This window comes from Sylvia atricapilla, chromosome 6 (assembly GCF_009819655.1).
Source record: "Sylvia atricapilla isolate bSylAtr1 chromosome 6, bSylAtr1.pri, whole genome shotgun sequence".
NCBI lineage: Eukaryota > Metazoa > Chordata > Aves > Passeriformes > Sylviidae > Sylvia > Sylvia atricapilla.
In genome coordinates, this window is record NC_089145.1 from 37,462,187 (window position 1) to 37,489,550 (window position 27,364).

General features: G+C 45.6%; 1 protein-coding gene across 9 annotated transcripts in view; it reads left to right on the forward strand.

Annotated features, from left to right (window-relative positions):
- Window positions 1-26,094, forward strand: part of FBXO34 (F-box protein 34) — a 39,491-nt gene extending 13,397 nt beyond the window's left edge. For 2 of the 9 annotated variants that reach the window (XM_066321564.1, XM_066321565.1), the window contains exons 2-5: window positions 299-377; window positions 12,237-12,339; window positions 14,749-14,951; window positions 23,289-26,094. In XM_066321564.1, coding sequence (XP_066177661.1) covers window positions 14,875-14,951; window positions 23,289-25,419 — 2,208 coding nt within the window. In that variant the 5' untranslated portion in view covers window positions 299-377; window positions 12,237-12,339; window positions 14,749-14,874 and the 3' untranslated portion in view covers window positions 25,420-26,094. The other 7 variants (XM_066321563.1, XM_066321562.1, XM_066321567.1 and 4 more) reach the window with 6 other exon arrangements.
- The last annotated feature ends 1,270 nt before the right edge of the window (window positions 26,095-27,364 follow it).

The following is a 27,364-nucleotide window of genomic DNA, read 5'->3' on the forward strand; positions in this document are numbered from 1 at the left end:
CTGGGGGCTTTGCGGTCTCTCCTCTCTGCTATCTGTGTTCCCTGGGCTCTCATGGTGCCAAATTGGCTTCTGCCCAGCCACCTGTAGTTTTGCTGGGCTGTTTTTGGGGTGCACTCAATCAATCAGCACTGAAGATCTTGAATTAGTGGTTCTCCATGTCAGCAATGCGTGGGTTGTTGTTGCCATGTGCCCTTTGCTCTGGGCAAACCGGATCTTTTGGGTTTTAGGAGCTGGGTAGTGGTTGTTAACACCGTTACTGTGTCACTAATTTCCTTTTTCCTTCCGTTTTGCTCTTCAGAAATGCCATTCTCGTGAGTGTGCAAGGAACCTACACAACTGTAATGTCTAACCCTACATGGAATAACAACTCTTGGAAGGTACTACCCTTTTTTAACTACATGGCTTTGTTACAGGTTGAATTAATGATGTGCTGAGCTTTGCTTCAAAGCTTAGAATTGAATAACTGTGTCTTATGTAATACTGTCCCTTTGAAAGGGCTGACAGTGCTGTGATCCTCCAGTTTCTGATTTCCAGAAAAACTGGGTGCAACCTAACACTTGGTTTGGGGTGCTGAAGGGCCATCCCTGTTTCTCTGTGGATGATGTCTTTAGGCAGCTCTGGTGTTGCCTTAGGAACAGATGGTGGTTTCTATTCAGAGAGCTGAACTAAGCTTTCTTCATACCTGGTGGCCATCCTTGGAAACATATTGCCCTTCTTTTTAATGATGGGCATTAAAATGATGCTTTGCCTGTTTCTTCCATCAGTGACCTTCTAGATTGTCTTTCTTGAGGCTTCTAGGCGTATTTATGAAGAATACTGTGATGAAGTGCAGTCACACTTTAACATTTAGTTTGAAATGTCTTGGCCGTTCGTGCTGCATTAACCAGCTCTCAGGCGTTGGCTTGTTCTGCTGTCTGATCCTGCAGTGATGCCATAATACTGAATTTTGGACTGCCCTGTGCATTGCCATGGTAACAGACTGATGTCACACGCTCAAGGACATGACTTCAGTGCACGATCATGCAGAGGCACAATCAGATTTGTGGAGGAGAAAGCTGACTAATGGACATCTTAAAAGCAAACAACGGGAATGCAGGTTACAGCTGACCAGCCAAGGTGCCTCAGTGTGAAAATTCCCTGCTTAGAAGAGGGGCTGATTTTGTCTCTAAGACAGGAGCCGTTGTCTTGATGAGCTTCTTTTCACCATGGACAAGCAGGTCTCCTATATCTTTAAAACAGGTGGTGGAAGAGATCATTGTCTGGGGTGGGGAAATGCTTTCTGGTTTCAGAGGTTTGAAATGGCACTGCTTCGTTTTAATTTTAAAGAACCTCTCAGTGGTCTTGTAAGCACCCTGAGAACACTTTGACTTGCTTAATGTTGTTTGAACAGTTTAATTGGTTTTCCAAAGCTTTTATTTTATCCATAACATTGGAAGGTGAAAGGGGAACTCCGCATCTGCATTATGGTCACATTTTCCTATATCCTATTAGCAGATTCCAAGATTGTTTAATGTGATCTCCACCCATTTCATTTGGCTGCAACCTTTGCTCCCATGAAAACAAGGCTGATTGTTCTGAATTGCTGTGTGTATGTGCTTTGGCACGGCATGAAGGTACCTATAATAACACAACCATTGTCTGGAAAAAAAGGCAGTTTGCAGTAATAACTACAAATAAAAGGGTGCAGTCCAGGGGCAAGACAGATAATGGGCGTTTTCCCCCCCATTGCACAGGGCAGATTCTCCTACATGGTCACCCCTCAGCATGACAGGGCTGTGGGCTTTAGCCTGGGATGTGAATTCTGGGAATAAGGGACTCAAATATTTGCACGTTGTTCCAAGTTTCTCTTTCCTGGCCACGGTTCCACTGCTCATATCTACGGATGGGGAGACTCAATGACTTTTGCACAATGCGGGGTTTTATTTGCATGCTGTGAGCAGTTTAACAAGTGTGTGTGTGCTAAATGAAGCATTCCCACTTCCAGTGAGCAGCTGATGCAGCTTTAAAATAAAATCTATAAAAAAAAAATTTAAGAAAAGTGCCTCTAGGTTGAACAGTGGGGTTTTGAGGGGTGACATTGTGCTGTGTGCTCGAGCGGATGGTGGGTCGTGCCAAGCCTGAATGTTAACTAGAAATGCTGTGAGATGCAGCAAATAACCAACTCACACTCCTTGGTGCTCGTGGAATTTTTGCTCATCTCTGCACTTTGTGGGATAAAAGCTGTTATAGTGTGAGATTTGGAAGTAAGGTAAGTGTTTTAAATGCTCAGTGTCACAGGATTTGAGGATATTTAACAGAAACTGGCATTTCTTGTAGCAGTTTGGTTGCCTCCCAGGACAGGAAACTGTGGAGTGTTAAAAAAGAGTCAGGGAAGGAGTCTAATGACCCTCTCTGTAAATCATGATGCTTGAATTCAGATCCTGGCCTTGAGCTGAAAGGACTGGAAGCTCTGCAAGACCCAGTGATTCAAGCTGCGCTGCAGAGAACAAGAAGATAATGGTGATGGACTATCAAGAAGGCAGCCTTGCTGAAAAGAGAGGCTTTGTGATATGGTCAAGGGGAAGGAAGTCTGCAGAACTCAGAGAAGGAACAGATGTTTTTGGTGGTGGGGAAAAACTTAACTATCCCTGTAGTTTGCTTTTGCAGCAGAGCCAGCAGGAGGAACTTGATACCAAACAAAAGTAGGCACACCCAGGATTTAGCAGAGGGATTCTGGAAAGCTGAAAATCAGTGCTTTGATGCTTTTCTGTTTGACAAATGCTATTTACAGTGACATCTGGCAGATATAATAATATATATGTGTGCAACGGTGTGTGTAAAACAGCTTGAAGGTGTTCAATGCTTCTCTTTACAACAGTAAAAGAAGTTTTGAAATATGAAGTGATACTCAAAATGGGGAGCCAAGAGAGATACCATTCCTTGAGAAGGAAATAATGACAGAAGATGCATTAAAAAAGAGGGTGAGGTTTTTTCTAGGGTGTGTTTATGGATGGTGATGACTTGAAGTGTGATAAAACAGATTGCTGATCCTGTGTATCAAAGTACCAGTGGCAATGATTTTTCAAGCTGTTGAAACTTGCATCCACAAAAAAAAATATATATCTATTTTGCTCTTCCTAATAGGTTAATCCACTGTAATTGGCTGTGAAATCAACCTGGGGGAATTTTCCCATCTGTAAGTGATGCACAGCCTCTTTGCTGTCTACTTGGCAACTGTACCTTCAGATAATTAAAAGCTGTTTTTTAAATCCACTTTTCTTTCAACTCCTGTTTTTCTGCATTTCACTACTTCTGAGAGCTGTCAGTCACTCTTCTGGCCAAGGTGTAAAAACCAAGATAATGTGCTTTTAGGAAAGGAAAACTACAGATCATCTTTTTACTTTAATTTAAAAAAAAGCATAAAAACTACAAAACTGGGTGAATGTGAGAAGCTTTTTAGCATGCATGTCACTGCTGCATTTCTAAAAGTAGCTAAACTTTCCCAGTCCAGTATGGAAAACTTTGACTTTCAGAGCTCTGGTGCCACTTGCCCCTCTAAAATCAATAACCAAGCCCTCCATGGTTGGCTTAGGAAGCAGTTCCAGTTACCCAGAAATTACAGGAGTTGTTCAGCACAGGGATCCTCTGGTTTCAGCACATACTTTCATTGCTCTGTAGTGTTTTGAGAGGCTGAAGGGTGGGATGCAGCTCCAGTGAATTTCCAGATTCCTAACAGTGTGAGGGACTGTTTTTAATAGTGATGATAAAAACAGTTATTCCCAGATGGAAGTTTAGTCAGTGGTATAATTATCAGAGCTATGAAATAGTGCAGAGATGGCTTGGGATGGAAAAAAACCTAAGGCTTGAAACTTATTTTCTTGAGGGAGCTGTTTGAAATTATTTCCTGCAAGCTCATAGAGAATTGGTGAGAGATGTCAAATGGTGAGGGCTCAAGATTGGTGATTGCTTTGGTAATTCGGTGTTTGGGCTGGCTTTTGGGAGAGAATTGGTTATTGAAAGTCAGGGTGGTGAAGGGGAGCTCTGGAGTGGCACATTTGGTTTATAAAGTGCTGAGGATTTTGGAGCAGGGTCACAATCCCCAGCTCCAAAGCTGCCTCACTTAAACCATCCCTTCTAAACCACAGCTGTGGGCTCCTTATTTTCTGCTTCACTTCTTAGAGATTTGGTGGGGTTTATTCCTATTTTCTCCATTTTGTCCAAGAGGGGGAAACTCTGAGAGGAAAATACTGTTTGTGCTGGAGGGAGCAGTGGGGATATTGAGTTAGAGAGCAATGCAGTTATTTTTTGCTTTTCTGTTTTGATTATAAAGCTATTTTTGGACCTGTTAGAGTGAGTCTAGAGGAGACCACAAAGATGCTCTGAGGACTGGAACACCTCTGCTCTGGAGCTAGGCAGGATCAGCTGGGAGTATTCACCTGGAGAAGAGAAGGCTCTGAGGAGAACTTAGAGCCCCTTCCAGTGCCTAAGGGGATTTGGGAGAAAGAGGAAATGTGACTTTTTAGGTGAGCAGATATGGGACAAAAGGGAACAGTTTGAAAATAAAAGAGAAGAGATTTAGATTAGATGTTGGGAAGAAATTCTTCCTTTTGAGGGTGGGGAGGCCCTGGCACAGGTTGTCCAGAGAAGCTGCAGCTGCCCCTGGGTCCCTGGAAGCGTCCAAGGCCAGGTTTGACAGGGCTGGGAGCAACCTGGGATAGGGAAGGTGTCCCTGCCCGTGGAAGCTGTCCTGGCCCATGGCAGAGCATTAGAACAAGGTGATCATGAAGGTCTGTTCCAACCCAAACCATTCTAGGATTTTATGTTTTCTGTGTTTTTTCATAAGAAAAGTTTCAAGTCTTGTAAAACAAACCCGAATCTGATGTTTTCAGTGGACTTTAGAAAAGTTTATACTTCCAAAATTGTTATTAACATAGAAAGAATTGCACCAGAATTATTTCTGGTGTCTTCTTATAGGTCTGTGCCACTGAATTTTGAGAAGAAAATGTGAAAGGGGAAAGACAGAAGCAGAAGGCAGAAGTTGTCATAGTTCAGAAGCGTGCAGAAGTTGTCCTTTACTGAAATTTCAATGCTATTTTGGGGCCTTTCTTTTTTCCTTAAGAACGAATTGCAGTGGAATTTGTGCTATGCTTAGGATTTCTGAAATTTTAATTGTGTCAGTTGCTAGGTGTATTGACTGCAAAGCTCTGAAAATATCAAACTATTTTTTACTTCAATAATTCTTGAGTTATTAGTGGGGGGAAAAAATCTTTCAAAATAGAGCTAAGAAAAGATTAAAGATCTGTGGAATTGGTAGGTTTCCAGATCAGCTTAGGTTTTAAACAGTCCTTTGAAACATTCATGCAATAAGATACTGTATTTAATGTTGGTCTCTACTGCAGTTTACCAGTCAAAACCCCTGAGTTTATTTGAAGCTGACTTGGTTCTGCAGATGTTTTGTGTATAATGTTCTCTTGAGAATTTGTGTAAAGCCAGGTGATACTTTGGGAAGGATTTGTAATGTGTCCTCTTGGCTGCCTTCTGTCCTCATCTTGAGCTCTTTTGTGGTGGCGTGTCACGTGTCTGTGCTTTGGGTGTTCAAAGTCCTTTCTGGTCCCTTTTAGTGGGTTCTGTGCTTTTTTACAAGCTGCAAAGCAGTTTAGGGTGGGGAAATACCCTGCTGCTGCTTTGGGATCATTCAGCTCTGCTAGCAATGCCCTGTTCCCTCCCTGTTGTGCTCCTGCTGCTCTGTCTGTGCTGTGATGAGCTCCGCAGGTGCCTGGTTCTGGCTGATGGATATTGAGGGGTCTGCTCAGATTGTGGTGTTGTGCCAAGTGCTGTTGGAGTCTTGTCTGCCTTGCTGTGCTGCTCCTTCTGTCACTGGTGAGGATTCCAGCTTTGTGCTGCTGGCTGTGACACCCTGGTGTCCTGTTTCTTTCCCTTTCCTTGCATGACTTCACGCTGCAGGCCTGGAGCTGTAGGAGAGGTGCTCATTCCTGGCAGCTCCAATGATGTCAGAGCGTCCCTCCCAAAAAGATCTGGTGGCAGTAGAGCTCTGGAAGCCTCTGGTTGTAAAGAGTGACTGCTCTCTGTCCAGGAAACTGGGGCTGGGAGTCACCTCTCCAGAAGGTGTGTCCTCATTGAAGAGCTGTGTCACCAGGTCTGGGAGTTGTTTGAGAATGTTAGAAGATTGTGTGACGTTCATGGGCATGAGAACCTCATCAAGTTCAACAAGTCCAGGTGCGAGGTGCTGCTCCTGGGCAGTCCCAGGTGTGAGTACAGACTGGGATAAGAAGTCATTGAGGACAGCCCTGCAGAGGAGGAGTTGGGAGGTTTGGTGAATAAAAAGGGGGCTGTGAGACAGCCATGTGTGCTCACAGTCCAGAGGGATAACTGAGTCCAGGACTGCTTCAAAACAGGAGAGGGCAGCAGCTCAAGGGATGTGATTCTCCTCCCACAGGTTGCCCAGAGAAGCTGTGGCTGCTCTATCCTTGGAAGTGTCCAAGTCCAGGTTGGATGGGGCTTGGAGCAACTTGGAATAGTTGAAGTTGTCCCTGCCCTTGACTGGGGGTTGAAACTGGGTGGACTTTGAGGTCCCTTCCGGCCTGAACCTTTAATGGTTCAATGAAATAGGATGTTTTCAGAGAGCTCGGGGACTCAAAAGTCCGGATTCCCCCCTACATCAGGGATCTCAGTGGGGTCTGCACCACATCTCACAGAAGTAAGAAGTGAATAGAAGAGGGAGACTGAAAAGTGGTCACTCCATACAAGTAGGAATATTCCTGGCCCTCCTGAAGACTTGACATTATTAATAAGCTGTGAGTGCTTGTATGAGGTGACTCCATGCTGCAGGGGACAGACACATCCATCTGCCCACCTGATGGGTGCAGAGGAGGTTACTGCCTGCCAGGGACTGGAATTGGAGATGTCACGGAAGGACTGCCAAGAGAGCTTAAAGGTCAGGATAAAGTTCATGAGATTACTCATTACTGTGGTGGACAAAACAAAACCACATTATTTATTGATGGCTATAATAATAAAATAATAGTAAGAAACAAGCATAAAACCAACATCTCTTTGTAGTTTCACTGTGGGGCATGACTTGCTCTGCCGTGGAGCACCCCTTATCCTTCCCTGGCTTTGGTGGGTTTTTCGTTATTGTCTGTCAGGTGTTTTTCACCCTCTCTTAAATGTTTCCTCAGTGGTACCAGTTGGTTCAGTGATGGGCTCAGCCGCATCCTGTGGTGGGACATGATGAGCTGGCTGGAAAGGGTGTGGGGTAGCCCTGACCTCCTCCAGTAGAAGCTCTGTTATAACCTGACACTAAAAAGTGATTTTTTTTTTTCCCCTTAGATTGTAACCTGTTCTTTAGGAGCTTTATGCTTTGTTTTGTAAGACACAGCTGGAAAGCCCAGTGAATCCAAAGCTTGTGCAGAGGATGTGGGCGGTGGTGTGTCTTGTTTGTTTGTGGGTGGGTGAGTTGTTTTTAGATGTTCCTAAGGAATCTGTTCTGGTGGAAGTTTGCAGATGTAATTTTGTTCCAAAATGTGCTGTGAAAAATTGTTTGAACTTTTCTGCATGAAATCTGTCCTGAAGTTTGGTATACTTGGATAGCTCTTTCCCTAAGTGCAGAGCAGACTTTTTTGTAAACTGCTGACCTATAAATTTGAGATTTCTGAGTTCAGCATTTTTGCATTGTCCTTGCAAGGTGCAAGACAGTTCTCTGTGAGAGTGTGACATTGGGGCACCAGCAGTGACCTACTTTAAACAAAAGTTTGAAAAGGTTTAAGATTTTGTGACAATTCATGAGACATTGATACTAAAAATAGCAGAAAATGCTCTTATGTGAGAATAGAGTGGATTCAGAAATACGATAGAAAAAACATAGGCATCTGAATGACAGAAATCCTGGAATTGCAGAATGTTAAGGGTTTGAAAGGGACCTTAAAGATCATTTCATGCCAACTTCCTGCCATGTGCAGGAACTTCTCCCTCTAGACCAGGTTGCCTAAGGCCTTATCCAGCCTATCCAAATATTTGCAAGTAATGGCACAGTTACTTCTAAAACTCTTTTTTGGTACTGTTATGTTTAATCAAGTATTTCTGCTAATGAGTAAGTTTTGCTGAATTTGGGGTTGGAGACCTTTAGGAAAAATCTAGACACTTTAGAGATGCCTAATGGATATTGTAAACTGTCAGCCCTCCAGTGGACTGGCAGAATGAATCCATGCGGACAAAACTCATTCTGCTTTGAGTCTTTTGCATGTCTGTGTGGGTTTGATGTGCTTAGGTTCTTTTGTGCTGAAAAGGTGTCCACAGTAGTATAGGATAGAAAAATGCACAAAATAACCTTTTGGTAAAGTGTAAGATTCCACAGAAGTAAAAAAAAAAAAAAAAAAAAAAAAAAAAAAAAAAAAAAAATTAATTACCCCTTATTCTACTAAACTATGTACGTCTGGACCTGTGATGGGGAAGTATGAGGTGGTCTCAGAAAGGAGAATTGGCAACCCAAGGCCTGGTCCAAACCAGTTAGAGCCAAACCAGTTAGAAACCTGTTAAAGCCATATTTCATTCAGTGAATTGAGTTTTAAAGCTGAGGAAATTAGTGCTTAACCTTGAGTCACCTGCTGTGGGGTTTTCCTTGTTAGCAGAGTTCTAAAGAAGGAACTTTAGGTATTTATTTATTTATTTGCTGGCTATTTAGAAGTCAGCTGTATTTTAAGATTCTGTAAGTCAGTTCTGCTATTTTAGAAACCATTTCATACCCCATGGAGAGATGTGCAGGAGCAATTACTCCTGTGCATTTTGTGCCATGGTGCAGGAAGCTTTCTTCCCTATATAGAGTCCTCTAGTAGTTTCTTGGGTTCCTGGTGACATTTTACTTTGTTACTCTTTACCAATCAAAAGGCTAGTCCTATGCTGGAGGACCCAGATGCAGAGATACACAAAGATACACTTGTAATCAGAGTTTTGCAACTGAGTTTATTTCTGCTGTGTTACAAGATCTGCCATGAGACAGGAAAAAGGAACTTGAATAATTAAAATTGGTCCTTATCCCGTGCTGATGGATCACTCACAAACTGTTCCTGGTGAACTGGCGAAGAATTTCTGTCAGGCAGGGCATGTGATGGTCACTTTATGAGCTGTCACAGCAAAAACAAATCCATCCTCTGCATGCCAAAGTTGAGTCAAGTGCACCTCTCTCAAGCAGCCAGGATCGCTGCTACCACAGGCAAAACAGAGTGATGAAATAATTGTTGGCAATCCTAATCTGCCACGTCAGGGGTGTAATAATAATAATAATAATAATCAAGATCTTTTCTAGCAAGTTTATTTTCTGTTATTGAAAAAGATGAGTTCCTTCTTGCTGGTTTTGACTGGCTTTCTCTAAAGTGGGGCAGGTTGGCTCTCTCCTGGTGTTCAGGCTGATCTCTCATAGAGGCAGTCTGGGTTTCTGCCTCTGGTGTTTGTCCTGAAACTCCCTTTTCACGTCAGTTCTGCCCATCTTTGCATGTGCGGGAGCAATCCAGTGAGACCTCAGCCTCCCAAAACCAGGGCACGACGTCTCCAGAGCTCTGGGAGTGCTGCTCTACTATATTTGGAACCAGCTCTATTGCTTCTATAATAGGAAGGCTTCTGGAAGCTTTCTCCTTCCTCTCGCCGCAAGAAAGTAGCCTTTCAGCTGAGCTTTCATTAATTCACAATCTGCATGGCAAAACAGATGCAGTTTTATAGGCTAAATAATTCAGAGGTGGCTCGTGGGTCACGTGGCCTCAGTCTGGTGTGTTCAGGTTGATTTTTGCCTGTGCTCTGTGAGAATGCAGCAGCCACAGCCTCACTCACAGGGGCTTTGCTCCCCCCAGTTTGTCATTCGGGGCACGTGATGGTACCAAGGGGTGCCAAGGCAGCTTTCTAGAAAGCAGAGTGCTGTGTGAGCCCCGTGTGTTTGTCACCAGAGCTGCAGCAGCACTGCCCAGTGAGGGATTTACTGGTTTTGTTTTCCTCTTGGATCAAGCAGAACAAATCTAATGAGCCAGTTCTTAACTTCTTCCCAGCTGAGCAGCAAGTGATGTCCTTACCCAAATTGTGCAAGGCAGCTGAAACCTTTCAGGAACAGCTGAACAAGGAAAACACTTGTAATATTATTTTTCCCAATACTCATGCAGGGCTAAGAGGGTGCAGCAGAGCTTTGTCTTTATTTTCTTTTTCCCTTTTGAGATTTTCCTTTTAAGGGGACAACTTAGTCCTTCCAACACTTACCCCACCTAGAGAGAAAACATGTGAGCCACGCATGTGGGGCCTTTCATTCTTTATTGACATGATCTTGGAAGGAAAACAGGTTCTCCCTGTAGTGTTTCATTGGAATAAGCATTTCACATGCTTATCAGTACAGCAAGTAGTGCTGTTTGACAGCAGTGAGGAGTCAAATGTTGCCTTGGAGCCCTACATGCTCATTTCCCTGCTTCTGAAACACTCTGAATTTTGCCCACTGTGCATTCAGAAATGTTCCTTTCCACTGAAAGGACCTAAAATCCACTTTGTAGCAGACACATTTTCCAGCATGATTCCAGGTGTGGATTGGAAATGGTTGAGTCCAGTCTGGGTTTCTGAGAACCTTGTTGTGCTGGGCTTTGTGACTTCCTGCCAGGTCAGGGGTAAGTGAGTTCAGGGAGCTGAACCAGCCACTTTGGGTTAATTCTGTCCTAGTCCAGCTCCTTGAGAGGCTTCAGGTGAGAAATCAGACAGGAAGGCAGTGCTGGCTGATAAGGGGGAAGGTGTGAAAGACTAAACAGGCCCAGCTCCTGGAGTCTTTCCTCATAAGAGAGGTACTCCAGACCCCTCATGGTCCTTGTGGCCTCTGCTGATTCTGCTTACGTGAGAATCTTCAGTTTTCATTTAAATTGCTGCTCTGTCTGGTGTGATCCAAAGATGGGAGCTTGGAGGAGCTTTGAGAAGGAAGAGCTGGAGTGAATTTGGTGGGGAAATGAGCAAAGGGCTCTGGTTGCTGGTGCCTAGCAGAAGTGCCATCAGCTGGTTTTGGTGTGGAAGTAGACACAGGAAGCTCCCCCACATTAATTCTAGCTGGAGCCCCTGTGGCAGTTTCATTGCCTTTAGATCAGATAATATCAGATCAGATTGACAATCAAACAGAGGGGAAGCTGAGCACACAAGGTTTCACAAGGCAAATTATGCCTGTAATGGCTCCTTTAGGGTTAAAAGGCAGTTCTTTAGGTGTTTTAAATATGTAGATATTACCTGAAGAACAGTTAAAAGGAAATGGTTATGTTCCTATAGGTGTCTAAGAGGCTGAGGATCTGGTGTGTCAATCACCTCAGTGTCAGACCCAGCCTGGGAGCTGCTGTGGATCATTCCCAGTGAGAGTGTTGGGATGAGAAAAGACTTTGTGCCAAAGCTTAGGAGAATCCTGTGGGGTGTCTGGGGAGGGAGGAAGGGGTGACTTTGCTGGGGAATGGCAGAATTTCATGTCTGGTGAATTACTCTTTTGGAGACAAGAATCATGTAACCAAAGCTTGAGCTCCATGGTGAGAGAATGGACATGGAACCCAGTTCTTGCAAGGAAACAAATACCCTTATCTTATTATAAAGCCTCAGCACTGACTTTTTCCCGCCTAATGACTGTTTTTAGTGTTAACTCCTCTGAGTTCTGCTCTGAAACGCTGCTGCTTCCTTCTGCATCCTGAGTGTGCTGGTGCTCTTTGCCCAGCTGATCCAGACTGACATCCCAAAGCTTGCTCTGTATAGAGGTGGGGTGGTCAAATGTGTTTTTACACATGTTTTTACCAACAGGGCGATTGTTGCTCAGATCCAGTCCCGAGGCCGTGGCCTCCTTTCAAGAAAGTAAATTTTCTGAGAGGATGTGCCCACCCTTTGAACTGGTTTGTTGATCAGTTACTGTTGCTACAGCTAAAACTTGCACATATCAAAATATCAAGAGCTGTAGTGAATTGTTGCACAGACTGGGAGACCTTGACTGCAGCCTGCCTGAGTTGATACATTTGTTTTCCTAAGCTGCAGCAGTGTTCAAACCTGGTGATAAGACAGGGAATTTTGTGGGACTGTTCCTTGAGCTGCCGTCCGCGGCTGAGAGGATGTGATGCTTTCTGCTGCCAAAACCCAAGTCCTTCCCACATCTTGTGCAGAAAGGCATATGTTTGGGGGTGGTTTCAGAGAGGGAGAAGAACACGATTAGGGTTTTAACTTCCTCTTCTGTTTTGTTTCTCTGTGCATCTGTATTTCAGTTTTTTGGGCTGTACCCGACTCTGTGCAAAACTTAACAAATCAGCTGCAGCTCCTTCTGCTAAGGATCAGCCTTGGTACAGAAACAGTGGTAGTTAAAAGGCAGTAAGTATATCTGCTAGCTTAAATGCTGGTGGGTTTTTTCTTTTTTACTTTTTTTTTTTTTTTTTTTTTTTTTTTTTTTTTTTTTTTTTTTAATTCACAAGCACAGCTTTTTACTCTTCACACAGTAGGAACTTGTCAGGAGCTTGCTGGCATTAATAGTCTATTTCAGCTCATTTCTATAGCCCAGCAGCTACAGAGGGGGGGAAAAAGCATGCTTTGTATGGAGCTGTGGTTGGGTCAGTGCTGCAATGCCCATCTGAACTTGGCTGTGTCTATTTTGTCAGCTTTTGCTTCCCTCTAGTAGTTGCTGGTCTCTTCCTAAACTCATGAAATCCCAATACAATGCTTGTGCTTGGATCAGGATTCTGGCTGCTCCTGACCTGAACCACTTCTCTTGATGGTTTTGTTTCTCCAGCTCTTTACTCCAGCAAACAAGATATCCTCGGGTTTCAATTTTGTCTGGCCTTTTATCTTTCACTTCTCAGTTGATCTCCAGAGGAGTGGGACTAGGACAAGACATGTGATGTTCTTAACCAGGGATCCATGGAGAGGGTTTAAGCTATTGGAAAAGTGAGCGGCATTCTTGAAATGGTGTGGTTGCGTTTATTTGGGTGTGGATATAATCATGTTTCTGTGATACAGTTCCTGCTGAGTTTGAAATGCTAGTGTTAGTAAAGCCAGAAGGAGAGCCAGACAAAAGCTTGGAGAAAAGTCAGAATTTCAGTCCCTCTTAGTGATGGTTCATGGGAAAGTAACAATTTTGTGTTTGATTTTCCTAAAGCGCTGGGCATATGCTTTTTCTTCTCTGTGAATTACTGTTTGTGAATATATATCTTTACAGCATGAGAACATCAGAAACAGCTGGTTTTGTGCCTAGGTTTCACTCATAGAGGTAGGTCCTTGTTAGAGACTGGGTAGTCTGATGAAAATGCTGTTTAACTACAAAGCTTCAGTTTCTGCTGTTGCTGATCATAGCAGCCTACTTCCTGGTCTTCCTGAATCCCTGGAGCAGAGGACATGCTCTCCTCCTCCTGCTCTGCCACTGCCCTGCCTCTGTCTCCTCCACCCCACACATTTCTTAGCCTTGTGTAGAGCTCAGCAGAGATTTCTTCATGAAGACTGGAATGTGTTTATATAATATTTTATATATTATTTTAGGCTGCTGCTACTCAAATGTAGGCAAACGCTTAACCTCTTGTTCGCCATCATTAAGCGAACCGTGAAATTGCTGTAGCAGACATCAAGTCAGGTGGATCTAAACCAGCTTCTGTTTTTCCTGCCTGGAGAGTTCATCCTTCATCATTTTCCTGGCTACCAAGAGCAGAGTTTCCAGGCCAGGAGTGTTTAGTGGGAGCATTAATTCTGAGCCACACTGGTCAAGCAGTGCTGAGCTGAGTGTAGTGGGGGCTCTTCTGTGTGGGAGGCATCGGGAAAGGCGGTGATGTGAGAGGCTCATTCTCTGCAAAAGCAAGGGTAGGGCAGCAGTAGGAACACTGGGCAGAGCTGCTGAAAAGGAGAGAACAACCTGCTGCACTAAATCACAGCTCCCCTGGGGACACAGCTCCATAGTTAGCATCCTCAAATGGCATTCCTTTATTACGTGCATCATTGTGCACGGTCCTCTAGAGAGGAAGCAAATGGTCTCTAAAACAATCTGCTGGCAGCTCAGGCTGGAGTATTTGAGGTTTTCCAGGGCTCTTTTGCTGTGTCACTCTTCCCTTTAATGTTCCAGCTTGAAGGTTGTTGTTCTTTCTCCATCAAAGTGTGTTAAAGCGCCGGTAAGAATGTCTGCTCCAAGGACAAGGTGGAGAAGGCAGCAGCCCAGGGAGAACATGAGATACTGCAGAACAGCTTTGTTTTGGTGTAATCTGTTCTTATCTGCATGTGATGCAAAGACAGGGCAGTTTTCACAAGACTTGGAGGCTGCGTGGTGACATGTTTTCTGTCCTTTTATAAAATCCACCACGTTATTTTGATTAGAGAGCTAACGTAACTCCTGGCAGCCTCAAATCTCACTGCTAGCAGCTCCTTCCCTCCAAAGGCTGATGTGGTGCTAACAAACAGGGGGATCTTGTGCGTCCTGTTTACACGGAGCTGGGAAGACAGCGTGTTCCGTGGGAGGTGCCAAGGTAGCGCTGCATTCGGATATAAGGTGAAAAAAATTCTGTGTGTGCAGACAGGCTGTGGTGGGGCGTGTTCATTTGTGTTTGGTGGTGTTCAGGGACTCCAGCTGCAATACTGGCATGATGATGTTCTTTTTATATCTGAATATGTATCTTTTATTGTATCTATGCATGCTTAGCATGTTTGTGTTTGTATATATTTATGTATCTATTCTCTCTCATGGGAAAGTCCATGTCCTGATCACCTGTGCTTGTGGTCTTCTCACATAGCTCTGTTGTTGTTCAGTTTTTAGGTGGCAGAGACACAGTGAAGCTGAGTGTGGGGCAGGCAGAGCTGATGGGGGAGCTTGGGGTGTAGCCCAGGATGGACTGGCTGTGACGACGACGTGCCTTAGCCGGAGAGGTCGTTACCATGAAGAGTTCCTGCAGAGCTGGCCTCCACAGGGAACCGCTGAATTCCACATCCTCCACCTTCCATCAAGTCAAACGGTATGAACAGACTCCTGCTCTGCCTGCAGCTGAGGATTCAGCACTGATTTTAGCCTTCTCCTTGTCCTCTCCTATTTTCTTGTGCTGTCACTCAAAGGTTTGCTCTAAATTCTGACTTTTGGGTAGTGTTTCAGTGAAACATTGTAATGGCTTAAGGGAAGAAATGTTCTTTGACGTTTTTATTTGATAATGACAACTACAGATTCACTGCAGCTGGTAGCGTACTTGCAGAAATCCTTGGGTTTTCTAGCAACAGCTGTAAATTACTTTGGAAAACATGACTTTGAAGTAAAACTTAATTGGCAAAAGGGTCATCAGAGTAGGCTTTAAAACATGCAGGCAGCTTAAAGCAAGTGGAAATGCTGGCAGTCATTGTTGCGGTTTGTCTTACTATGGACTAAGTAATTAGATTAGTTTAAGCTCAGATTCTGCATTGCTCACTCTCCTGTGTCTCTTATTAAGGAGAAATGCACGATTGATTTCAAACACTTGTGCTTATGTGACAATTAAATGGATGCCTCTCACTGTGTCTCCTTAGAGGAACACCGTGCAGAACAACTTGTCCTCATGCAAATGCAAGGACATGCCAGTTTGTTGGAGTTCAAACTACTTCAAAATATATGTGTATTTTTTTATAATTCTTTTTCTGAAACCAAGGCTTTTAAACTTCCTCAGTCTGGAGGAAGAATGCCAGATTTTTGGTTTCCAAAGGCTGTGTGGGTTTAAAGCAAACTTTTAACCTTTGTTCTTTGTGGTTGTGTAGACAACATATACTTGCTATGTTAGTCTCATGGTAATTTAGTGCTGGAAAAGACTTCCTGGGTCACCCAGCTCCTTACTTTCCCAAGCAGAATCTCAGAATCCCTTTTGTGAACTTAGTCCAGCCTAAAAACATTTACATCTTTTCTTGCATCTTTTCTTCTCTCCTGTAGATTAAGCCATTACTGAAGATGACAGATCTTGCTGTGCAATTAGGAACCTTCTTTTCATTGCCAGGCTGAACATTCATGACAGTTTATAGACTCATTTGAGTTTCTGTTCCTTTATTTTCCTTCTGCCTAAGGACTGCTGCTTATTTTCAGTGGTTTACCTCTTCTTCTGCATTCTGTGAAAGGGGGTTGTAACCCTTACCTGTGGTTTTGCTAAGTGACCCAAGTGTTCGCTGGTAGCTTCTTGAGTAGCAGTTGCTGCTGTTCTCATTGGGAAGCCCCTCTCAGAATATTCTCAGTCCTGGCTAAAAGTGTGTGCTGTGCTCTGGAGCTGCTCTGGCTGGAGGGCTTCTCACTGCTGTCACAGCATCAACTCCACTTCCCTATTTCACGGATGTCTCTATGGTGGCCAGTTCACCTCAGTTACTTCCAAAATTAATTGATGTTCCTCTTGCTGGTGCATCACTGCCTGCATTTCAAAACCCTCCTCAGTTTCTGTTACTTGGAGCTTTGTGCCTCTGCTGTTTTGGAACTGTCTTTCTGTGGGTGCAGAATTAGTGCTGAGGTCATTCCTAACAAGATCAGATGTTCCCAGGGCTGATTCTTGAGGCATGTCTTTGGTTTCCAGGCTGGTATTTTCTTATTCAGCATCACCTGGGGCTGTCTGCTGCTAAGCCAGCTCCTTTGTCTGTTTTCCCATTCCTCTGCCAATCTGTCTTAACCAGTAAATCTCTTTGTGCTCTCTGAAGTCCATGTGAGGAAGATATAGTAGATTGGTCTAAAAAGATGGCTTTTTTTGAGGACCTTGAGGTTAGTCTGGCATATTGAACTATTCCCTCTTCCCCCTTTTTCTCTGTGTCACATTAATCCTCTTTGCTTGCAAGGCACCTTTATATTGGAGTCAGAATACGAGCCCTGGAGAGGCTGTGATCATTCTCCTTCTCTTTCTCCCCTGCAGTGCCCCCTCCAATGTGCCACATGTTTATTATCTCCTATTGTTGCCTTTCAAGAGGTTTATAAATCCTGTTTCTTGGCTTGCAGTGCATGAGCCTATCTGGTTTGGATTCTAAGACTGGGATGAGCCAATCCTCACAATTTTTATGAAGCTTTCTAATCCTCCCTCTGCCAATGCTGTTGTTCAGATTAATGCCTGGGCTTTTGCCCTCATCATCACCCTTACCTCCCCTCTTTAAAAATGGTGCAAAGTCAAATTTGATATTTTGTGTTATGCTCCTGATCTCTGCCCTGCCCTTGCATCCCTGTTCCTCTTTTCTCTCACAAACTGAAAAAAACCTTTCACTATTTCTTTGTTACATATCTCTGCAGTGACTTAACTCTGCACCAGTTCTCATGTTTATTCCTGGACTTTTTGATCTCTAAGATAGAAGTTTCCAAGTAATGTGACCTGAAACTTGTGTCTGCTTCTGGTATCCTTCACAAAGAAGGATCACATCCAGTTGGAGTTGCTTTGGATCTTGTTTGGGACGTGTTCTTAATAATGAAAACACCTTCTGACTCCTGGAGAATGCTGTGTGCAGTGAAATCCTCCTCATGAACTTCATGAACCAGTTTCTTTTAGTCTTGAGTTTCAAAAGGGCAACTTGATAACTTGCCTTCAGCTCTACTTTTGCTTGTTTTTTCTTCTGAATGCTGAGTCTGTTACTGATCTTGTGGTCCAAGGTTAATTTCTGCAACCTTTCATGTGTTCTCATTAGGTATGCACAAAAATGAAGGCTATAAATAGCATCACTCTGTGTTGGTTCGTTAACATGAGAAATTTGTTGCACTGTGATACGAAGAAATGTTTTGGTCCTCTTGGTCTTTATAAATCAAGAAACAAATTAATAAAGGTAGAACATTTCCAGAAGGACACTTGTCACTTACCTGTGCTGCTCTGGTCAGCTTTTCAGCAGAAGCCCTATAAACCCACCAGATTTTGTCTTGCTGTCCCTCTGTGATTTCCCCTCATCCTGTCCCACCACACCCACATGTGCCATCCCATCGTCTCTAAGCTAGACATTTCTGGAGCACTTGATAACCTTGAATTCCAAATATTTCAGTTTATTTTGTTCCCTTCTGCTTTGTCATCTCTGTGTCATGTCTGGTATGGTTGGGAAGCGGGGCTCTCAACTTCCTGAGGATCAACATAGAATTGCTGCTACATCTCTCCCTTCATGGTGTTTCTATATAAAAGCCTGGCAAAGCAGTGGCACTTCTTCCTGTATGAAATTTAGGAAGTAGCCAAGGCAACTGTGCTTTACTGAGGGGTGTGTGTGTGTTTAATGTAAAACATGTTCAAAACATTGAGTGAGAGCCCTCAAAGTGGAATGGTCTGTGTTGAGCTTGGGGGTGTATTCTGTCACCCAAAATCTCTATGTGCTGCAGGTGATGGGCTTTGTGGGATGGATTTTCTGGCTGTGCTGTGTGCAGCTGTATTTGGGTGTTGTCACCCCTAGGGTCAGGTTATCTTCACACCTGACTCAGGTGAACAAGCTGGGGAGGGACCTAGAATTAGGAGTTTGGTTCTTACAGTGCATTTAGCTCCTCAGCTCTGCTGGGCCAGCTCTGCCCCATAGTTTTGGCATTCTTCCACTTGCCCCAGGCTGGCCACTGGAGCTGAGAGCGCTCCTTCTGTAGCTTCATGCCTTCTGTTTGCCTTCAAATCCTGCTCTAATCCTTGCTGGCTCTCCCTTTGCTGCAGGAGGCATTTTGGAGGTGTTGGGAGGTGGGTCAGGAGCAGTTGCTGTTCCAAGGGGAGTGGGTTTTCAGGAAATCAGATGCTTCCACAGCTGCTGGACTCAAACCCATCCCTGCTCTGGAGCTTTCCAGCCCTCCTTTCTCTGAGCTTGGACCCTTGCCGTGCTCCAGAACAAACTCCATGAGTAGCAGAGCTCCTTCCATCCCGGGACTTTCCCGCCTCGGCAGAATCCATGGAATGCCTTTGAAGCAGCTCTCTGTCTGCTTTGCCTTGCCCTGGCAGTGCAAAGGAGATGGAAATGGTACTGGAGATTGAGCCCAAAGGACCCACCAAGCCCTTCCAGAAATAACAAGTGGTTGACCGTGGTTAACTCCCACTCAGTGCTCAGGCCTTGCTAATTGTCAGTGTCCTTTATGGAGGAGGAAAACTCTATGGACAGAGAACTGGAATGCCAGGGAAGAGGAATGCTTTGCAAGAGTTGTGGGGTTTTTATTGTTGTTGATTTTTTTTTTTTTTTTTGGCTTCTGCCTTGTGTTAGTATGTCCTGAGGGATTTTTCAGAGTTGTAGTTGACACTGGGCGTGCAGTCAGCAACATGAGGAGCTTTTGATGACTGGAGTTGGTGTTTACAAGGAGAAATCCATAGGAAACTTGGGGGTTTTGATGAAAATTTTCACCCTAATAAAACCTTCCAGTGCTTTGCCCAGAAAACTTGCAGTGTGAATATGCTGTTTGTGAAGGTTAGGTGCTTTTTTTTGTTGTTGTTCTTGCTGGCCAGAGATGTTTTGGCTTCACAGGGGCATCACAGTCCCTGAGCTGGGAGCTGCAAGGGGAATTAAGGCTCTCTGTGGACCTTACAAAGGAGTTGTGAAAACTGAGTCTTTTCTGACAGATTTCCCTCTGACTCCAGAGTTTCCACTAAAGCAAATATATTATTGTTTTAGGCTGCTGCGATTTAGAACGTACATAAATACAAAAGGATGCTGGAAGATTCTGGCCAGCTTGGCAAGTAGAATCATGGAATGATTTGGGTTGGAAAAGACCTCATCTCATTCCAACCCATTGCCATGGGCAGGGACACCTCCCACTAGACCAGATTGCTCCAAGCCCCATCCAGCTTGGATTTGGACACTTTCAGGAATTGGAAGTCCAGCACTGGGTTGTGGGTCTTCCCTTAGGTAGGGAGAAGAGGGCTGTGTGAGTGTCTGAGCTCATACAAGGGAATATATTTCGGTATCAACAATGTGTAGTAACCAACTTGATAAAGCTGCAGTGTAAACAAGGTGTAGTTATGACTTAAAAAAACAGCAGTGTCATTCCAGCAGTGCAAGTATCCTGTTTTTCAGACACGGCTGATTAGAAATAGAAAAACTGGCCCCTTTATTTCATCAGCTTAAGGATGGAATAACAGTATAAAGGCAGCACTGCTCGTTGTTTCAGTGCTGATCATTCCTGGCAGAATTCTCTCTTATCAGCAATTTAAAACGGCACATTTGGGATTGAAAACCTTTTGTGTTTGCTCCCGTGGACTTCTGAAGAGTCGTTGTCTCTAAAGATAAAATTAGAGAGCTTGATAACTTAAAGGGTGGAGGAAAGCAAACAGAATTATTCTGGAATGAAGTGTCGTAGGGAATATGTGACTTCACCTTTTAACAACTATTTTTGGGTGTTTTAAATATTTAAAAGCTTACCTGCAGCTGCCACAGTTCTCTGCTTGCCAGCACTGAGAAACAGGGGAGTCTGTGGGTGGGGACTGGGCTCTGGTTCATCTTCAAAGCAATTTCTGCTGGGAAGCCTTGTTCTAATTCTAGGAGCTAGAGATGAAATGTGCTGCTGACGTGCAGGCAAGAAGCTGTGACTGCCTAAAAGTTCATTCTCAATGTCCACAGCAAAGGGTGTGTGAGGTGGGGGCCTCTTTTTTCCAAGTGACACTTTCAGGTAAGGCACATTGCTAAGATGGCTTTTAAAATGAAAGTTCTCTTCCCTGCTGCTGGGAAACTGTGAGGCAGGTGGCAGCTGGTCTTGTGGAGTTTGCAGTGCTCTTTATAGCTGTCTGAAGTTATTAGAGGAAGGTTTGCTTTAAATCCGGATCCATTAAAACGTGTGCAATGAACTGGATGCTGAATTCAAATGAGGCAATTATTCTGGCAGTAAAAGTTCTGACTAAGGCATAATTTTGTTATGTAAATTATAACTTTTCAACCTTAAACGGTATTGTTGGCTTAGCCAGGGACTAACTGAAACATAGGAAATATAACCTTAAACAAGAAATCTGTAATAGGTGAGGCAGAACTTTACCCTTTGTCTTTCTCCATAGACCAGAAATAGCTGGGAGCAGCTGAACCAACTCTGCTGGCTGAACATGTCCCCTGAGCCTGTCGGGGTAGCCAGTTTTGTTCTGGTTTTATTCATATAATGCCTGGTCTCACCTCTATTTGCAGCTTCTCTTAATGAAGGGTGTTGAGCTGATTGTCCTGCTGGATTCCTGAAAACTGCTTGAAGAAAGCCTTTTCAAAACAAGCTCAGCTCATCTTTCAAACACCTTGGCATTGAAAAACTCATGAATGAAATTTGATCTTCTGCTCCTGGCTCCGGAGATTTCACCATGCAAAGTCGTGTTTTAATTGTATTCACCTCTTCTCCCCAGGGTACGGTGGCGAGCAGCCACCAGAGCTTTTCTCTCTCTGGGAAATGTCCTTCTGGAAGGGAAGGGAGGGGAAGGCTGCAGGCACTGTTCTCTGCAGTAGTTTGCTGCAGTGCTTCACCTTCTGCTCCTCTGGGCTGGGCTTTGGCCAGGCCACATTAGTGGCCTGAGCCTGCTTCGCTGTGAAGTACGACCAGAATGAGGCAGCCCCTGTGAAAAATGAGGCCAAAGCAGACTCCAGCAGCCTCCATTTCCCGTTTTTCTCTCCATGCATCTATTTCAATGCCCCGAAGTTCTATTTTTATGAGATTATTTTAGTTTTTAGCATCCGACTGAGGAGGCAAACAAAGTAGCTCAGTTGCGTTTTGCAGAGGAGACTAAACTGGAAGGTGACCTAATTCCAATGAGCTGGAATTGGCATGCAGGAGGCAGGGGGAGAGAGTTAACCCAGGGGCTGGGAAGGTGGGGCAGCTCTGGGATCTCTTACCTCCACAGTCTTTAGGTGAGTTGCAGGTAGTTTCGGCATTGTCTGGTTGCAGAAACATGGTGATGGTCTCCCTAAAAAAGTCCAGAGAGAAGGAACATAGCAGCTGCTTCCTGGCCTTCAAAGCCCTTCTTGGACCAAAGAGATGTAGAAAGGTGAACTAAGCCCTTCTTCTTGATGTACCTCCCCAAAATCTCTGTGCCTACCCTCCCTTCTTGTTACTTGGGCCAGAAGGAGGAACCAATCCTCCAGGGAAAGCAGTGCTTAGGCAGCACAGCTGCTGATGGTCCTGGAGGATTCCCCTGCTTGGGCAGCATCACTTAAAAGTTTGTTGGACTTTATAGACCAACAAATTGAGGTTTTTAGTTAAAAGCTGGTTTTAGGCTAGAAACCTATGAAATTGAAATACTTAAACAACCGTCTTGGTGTTGGCTCTCAAGGGAAACATTCAGTGCCTGAAGGTGCTTATGTCAGTTCATGATAAACGTGGTACTGAACCTGCTGCTCTTCAACTCTCGAGCACAGATCATCCCTGAAAAGGAGGCCTTTGAGTGCAACAACTCAAACATTACCATGGAAATATAATCTATCGTTAGTTCTGTAATGTGCTTATGTGATACTCCTGAGAGAAGAGCCTGGAGTCTCGTGGTGTTTGCATCCTGTGTGGCAGTGCCCCGGCTCTGGCCTTCCTGAACTTTTAATGGAAGGTGGCTGTGGGGGTGTGACAGGACAGAGGAGTCTGGGGCTGTGCTGCATGTGTGCAGCATCCAAGGGGTCTTTACAGTTTTAGAATTCTTGATTTTAAAATCCCATCACTGAGAGTGGGTGTCCTCAGCTGGATGTCATGCTGCTGTCACTTTGGGAGTGGCATCTGATATATAATATAAGGACCCTTATGGGAAAATCACCAAATTTGCCATTATCGATATACTAAAGGAAAGGTTTCATTGCCCACAGAAGCTGTGGCTGCTTCATTCCTGGAATGTCCAGTGATGGGTTGGATGGGACTTGGAGCAACCTGAGATAGTGGAAGGTGTCCCTGCCCATGGAAGGAAGTGGAACAAAATGAGCTTTAAGGTCCCTTACAGCCCAAACCACTGTGTGATTTTGGGTGATACTAGGAGATCAGATATCCCCTGGGATCTCTAGCAAGAATAATTATATTAATCAATTTCCCTTTTGAGCTTTAAGCACATTTTATCTACTGAAAAGTGTGTGTATGGCAGCTGATGTCCAGATAAAGTATGTGACTCATGTGTGCCTTAAAACTGGATTAAGGAATGAACAGAAGGGAAAAGGACGGCTCTAGCTGAAGAATGAATCACTAGCTGTGTTTTCACAACTGATACAGCTTAAACTGTAGGATTTCCCCTTGCAACTGTCTGGAAACAGATTTCTCTACTGGGAAGTTCTCTCCTACTGCAGAAAGTTCTTCAAGGGTGGATATTGCAGCCTTGGTGGCTCTTTTCCTTTCTTATGTGGTTCCTCTTGAGGTGTGGGCTGGTGCCTGCTCTGAGCCACCTTCTCTAATTCCAGACAGGCAAATTTTGCAACTATAACTTCTTCCCTCTCTGTTTTTCCAGGGTTTCTGGTATGCACTTAAAGCCATATCTCAAGTTACAGAAGAAAGAGCGATCCCCAGAAATAAGCCAGGATTCTCTGCGAGGCCACCAGGGACCGGCGCAAGGAGAAAAATACACCAACTGCACCAAACTGAGCGTTTTCCCAAAACCCTCCCTCGTGACTCCATCTCAAAAGCTTCTGGGGATTATTTATCCAAATACTATGTGCAATATGAATGGGAAAGGCCTTGCCGACGGTCCGAGTGCAAGGGAAAAGAAGAACGCCCTGTCTGCGACGATCCACCAGGGAGAAGAAGGGGAAGGGCCGCTGGATGTCTGGGCTGTGGTGAAACCCGGCAACACCAAGGAGAAAATCGCCTTCTTTGCAGCCCAGCAGTGCAGCAGCAACACCCGCCCGGGCTCCATGAAAATCAAGAGCACATGGGACATCGATGGGAGAACAGCCAAACGCAGGAAAAAATCGGTGGATCTTAAAAAAGCCAAAATCCAACTGGAAAGAATGAGGGAGGCCAATGCCAGGTGCTCCCCGCCGGAGCCTTTCTCCTGTGGCATCGAGCACTGCTCGGTGCACTTCGGGAGCGATGGCAGCGACGGCGCCTTCCCGGGCCGCTCGCTGTCGGTCATCGAGATGGTGGCGTTCCTGGAGCAGCGGGCCAGCGCCCTGCTGGTGGACTGTGCCAAGACCTGCGCTGCCACCTCTGCCACCAGGCTGAGCGCCCAGCCCAGGGCCGCCCTGCCCGCCTCCGAGCCCTTCTCGCTGGGCGAGGCGCAGGCGGAGCGGGGCCCCGGCGAGCCCCAGGGTGAACCCGTGCGCGTGCTGGACATGGTGGCCAAGCTGGAGTCCGAGTGCCTGAGGCGGCAGAGCGAGCGCGAGGCCGGGAGCCTCTCCCGCAACAACAGCTTCCGCAGGAACGTCGGCAGGGTGCTCCTGGCCAGCGGCACCCAGCCTGAGGGAGAGGGGGGGAAGGGGGTCCCTGCACAGGGGGACGGCCTGGGGGAGGCAGGGGTGGCAGAGGCTGGGTATGGAGGTGACTGTGGCCCTCTGGGTGACAGCGAGCTGTGGGATGGCGGTGCCTCTGCCCAGCAGCCATTTCCTTCGGGGCTGGATACCCAGGTGGGGAATGTGAACTCGGGGCTTGCCCACGCAGTGTTGGCGATGACAGCTGGCAGGAATGACACTGAGACACGGATTGAGCCTCCCAGGGCTCTGCTTTCCCCCTGTCCAGCTGCTGCCAGGCTGCCACCGGATCCCTTGCAGAGCAAGAATGCGACTGTTGATTGTATGTTGAAAGAGCCTGTAATTTTCCCAAAGCATCCTGCTAGGAAGGAGCCTTTATGCATCAGTATATCAGTCACCAAGACAGAGGAAGGGTGCAGGAAGGAGAAGCTTTCCAGTTCTGGTGAGGATTCACTCCCAGGGAGGCTGTTTTTCCTCCAGGGTGAGCAGCCCACTGCTCACGAGCAACAGCCACGGCAGGAGAGTACCCAGGAGAAGCCAGGGGAAGTAGCCCAAAACGAGGATGTGGATGCTCTGGCATCTGGTAGATCCTGTGTCAGAAGCAGTGTCCCTACAGAGCCATCGGCCCCTTCTGTCCCTCCCACAGAAGGGGCTTTGCAAGTATTTGATGCTTCCTGCCTGAAGCGGCAGGTTTCACATGACTTTCTGGAGACCAGGTTTAAAATCCAGCAGCTTTTGGAGCCTCAGCAGTACATGGCCTTCCTGCCTCACCACATCATCGTGAAGATCTTTGGGTTGCTTCCCACCAGGAGCCTGGTGGCCCTAAAATGCACTTGCTACTACTTCAAATTCATCATTGAGTACTACAACATCCGGCCGGCAGACTCGCGCTGGGTGCGCGACCCTCGCTACCGGGAAGACCCTTGCAAGCAGTGCAAGAAGAAATACGTGAAGGGGGACGTGTCCCTGTGCAGGTGGCACCCCAAGCCCTACTGCCAGGCTCTGCCCTACGGGCCTGGCTACTGGATGTGCTGTCACCGCTCCCAGAAGGGCATCCCGGGCTGTAAGTTGGGTCTCCATGACAATCACTGGGTCCCCGCCTGCCACAGCTTTAACCGCGCCATCCATAAGAAAACCCGAGGAGCGGGAGCAGAGGTGGAAGAGGAATATTAGTGCACAAACACTTTTCCTGCAAGATTGTTTGGGAGGAGGAGGAGATTCTCATGCCTTGTGCTGTTTACAGTGTATATAATTGTCGTGATTTATTTTTCTTTTTCCCACAGGGCTATGAAACTGCACATACTCAAACACAAGAGCCTTTACCTTTTAGATTAAAAGAGAGCTTTTAGTCCATCTCTGTAAATAACACTATAAAAACTAATTGTACATACAGAGTCTACAGCTGGCTGAACAAGGTAACCCCTACAATGCAGCTATCCCAGTGTTGCGGCTATAGGTGTGTGTGTTTATAAGTGTCTTGTTTCAAAATCTGTATATCCTGTATAATATATAAATGTTTCTGAGAAGAAACTCTAAATAGGTAAAGGTCAACTTGTTTAAAGAAGCTGCAGACAACTTAACTGGACAACCTGAAACTTTAGACTATAGAACAGATTCATTATAGTAGTGTGGCAGCGGATTGAAAAAAAAAAGAAAAAAGAAAAAGAGAGGAATATTATTGTATAGTCAGAATATAAAAAAGTTCTTGTCAATCTTACCCATGTTGTCTGGTTGGGTTTTTTTTTTTTTTTTCCTAAATAAAATGTGCATTCTAGATCTGCCTTACCAGACTTTCTCTTGTAAGACTTTTGCCCCAATATAAAAATGCTGTAAAACACATGGCAAAAACTTGGTGCTGTGCTGTAGTTCGGACGTGCAATGTGCTTTCTCTAGCAAACCTGTCCTCCTACTAACAAAGAAACAAAACCCCCCCAAATCTCTAGTACTTGGAGAACTCCCTGCTGTAACATATACAGATTTCAGCTTTTCCTTTCCTTCCTGCCAGCCCTGTGTGTAGCAGAGGCTCCTTTCATTGGGAATTCTGGTGCTAGGTGTGTAAAGCTTGCAAAAAACTTCCTGCTCCTTCTGCTTCTTTGCTCTTGTGTGGGCACCTGTCCTGGTTCCTGGATGCTCGAAGATGGAGTGTGGGTCCAGCAGGATGAGAGTGGAGTTGCCTTAGCTCTGTGATGTGCTGGAAGCTTTCCTATCTCCTCTGTATGGAATTTTTCCTTTGCAAAAGGAATCCTTGCAGTGCTTTGCTCTGCTCTGCTGCAGCCCTTGGCCTCTCCTCCCAGTGCTGTGGGTCAGTGCTTTGCAGGGGAATTGCAGAAGTTTGTGTTGGATGAACGGCGATTCCTCGCACTGAGAATGGGAGCGGAGCTTGGCATCTGTGGCAGAATTTCCCCAGATCGTTCCTGTCCTGCCCTCCTGCAAGCCAGACCTCAGCCTCCCTCACAGCCCTCGGAGGGTGGATGGTTTGGAAACCTGGAATGGACCCTGGCCAGTCCAGCAGCTGCATCCAGCTCAGCCAGGGGAGCAGCAGCCATTTTGCAGGGAGCCCATGGAGTGTGGCAGCCGTGCCTTTGCCCTGGCCACGTCCCTTCTCTTCCCCCCACCTGGTGCTGTTGCTGTTCCTCTGCCACTTTTCAGGGCACGGATGGACTCCTGGCGCTCAACATTCCAGCTGGAGCAGCCCAAAATCTCTGACCTGGTGGAAGAAGAGCCGGTGCCACCTTCCCATGGGGTTCACTTCAGATCTTCCTCTTCCCTGCCAACCCCAGGGAGCTGCTGGAAAGGGCAGGGATGGGGTGGCCCTGCCTGGCTCATCCTGTTCTCTATCCTTTGGTGCTGGATCAGCAAGATGTGGAAAACTGCTGGCTGTGGGGCCCAGGCTGAGCCAGCCACCTCCACCTGCCCTGGACTCACAGGGAGTGGCTTGCCTGGTTTTAGAACCTGAGGAGGACAAAAGAAGGTTTGAAGGCTTTTGTTCTTTAACAGTGGGAGAAGGAAAATCGAGCCCTGGCAGCCTGAAATGTGGGTTTGGTGAGCTCAGGCTTTGCAGGGAGGTTTAAAGGATGTGCTGGTTTTATATTTTGCCTTCACCTGCTCCTGCCACCCA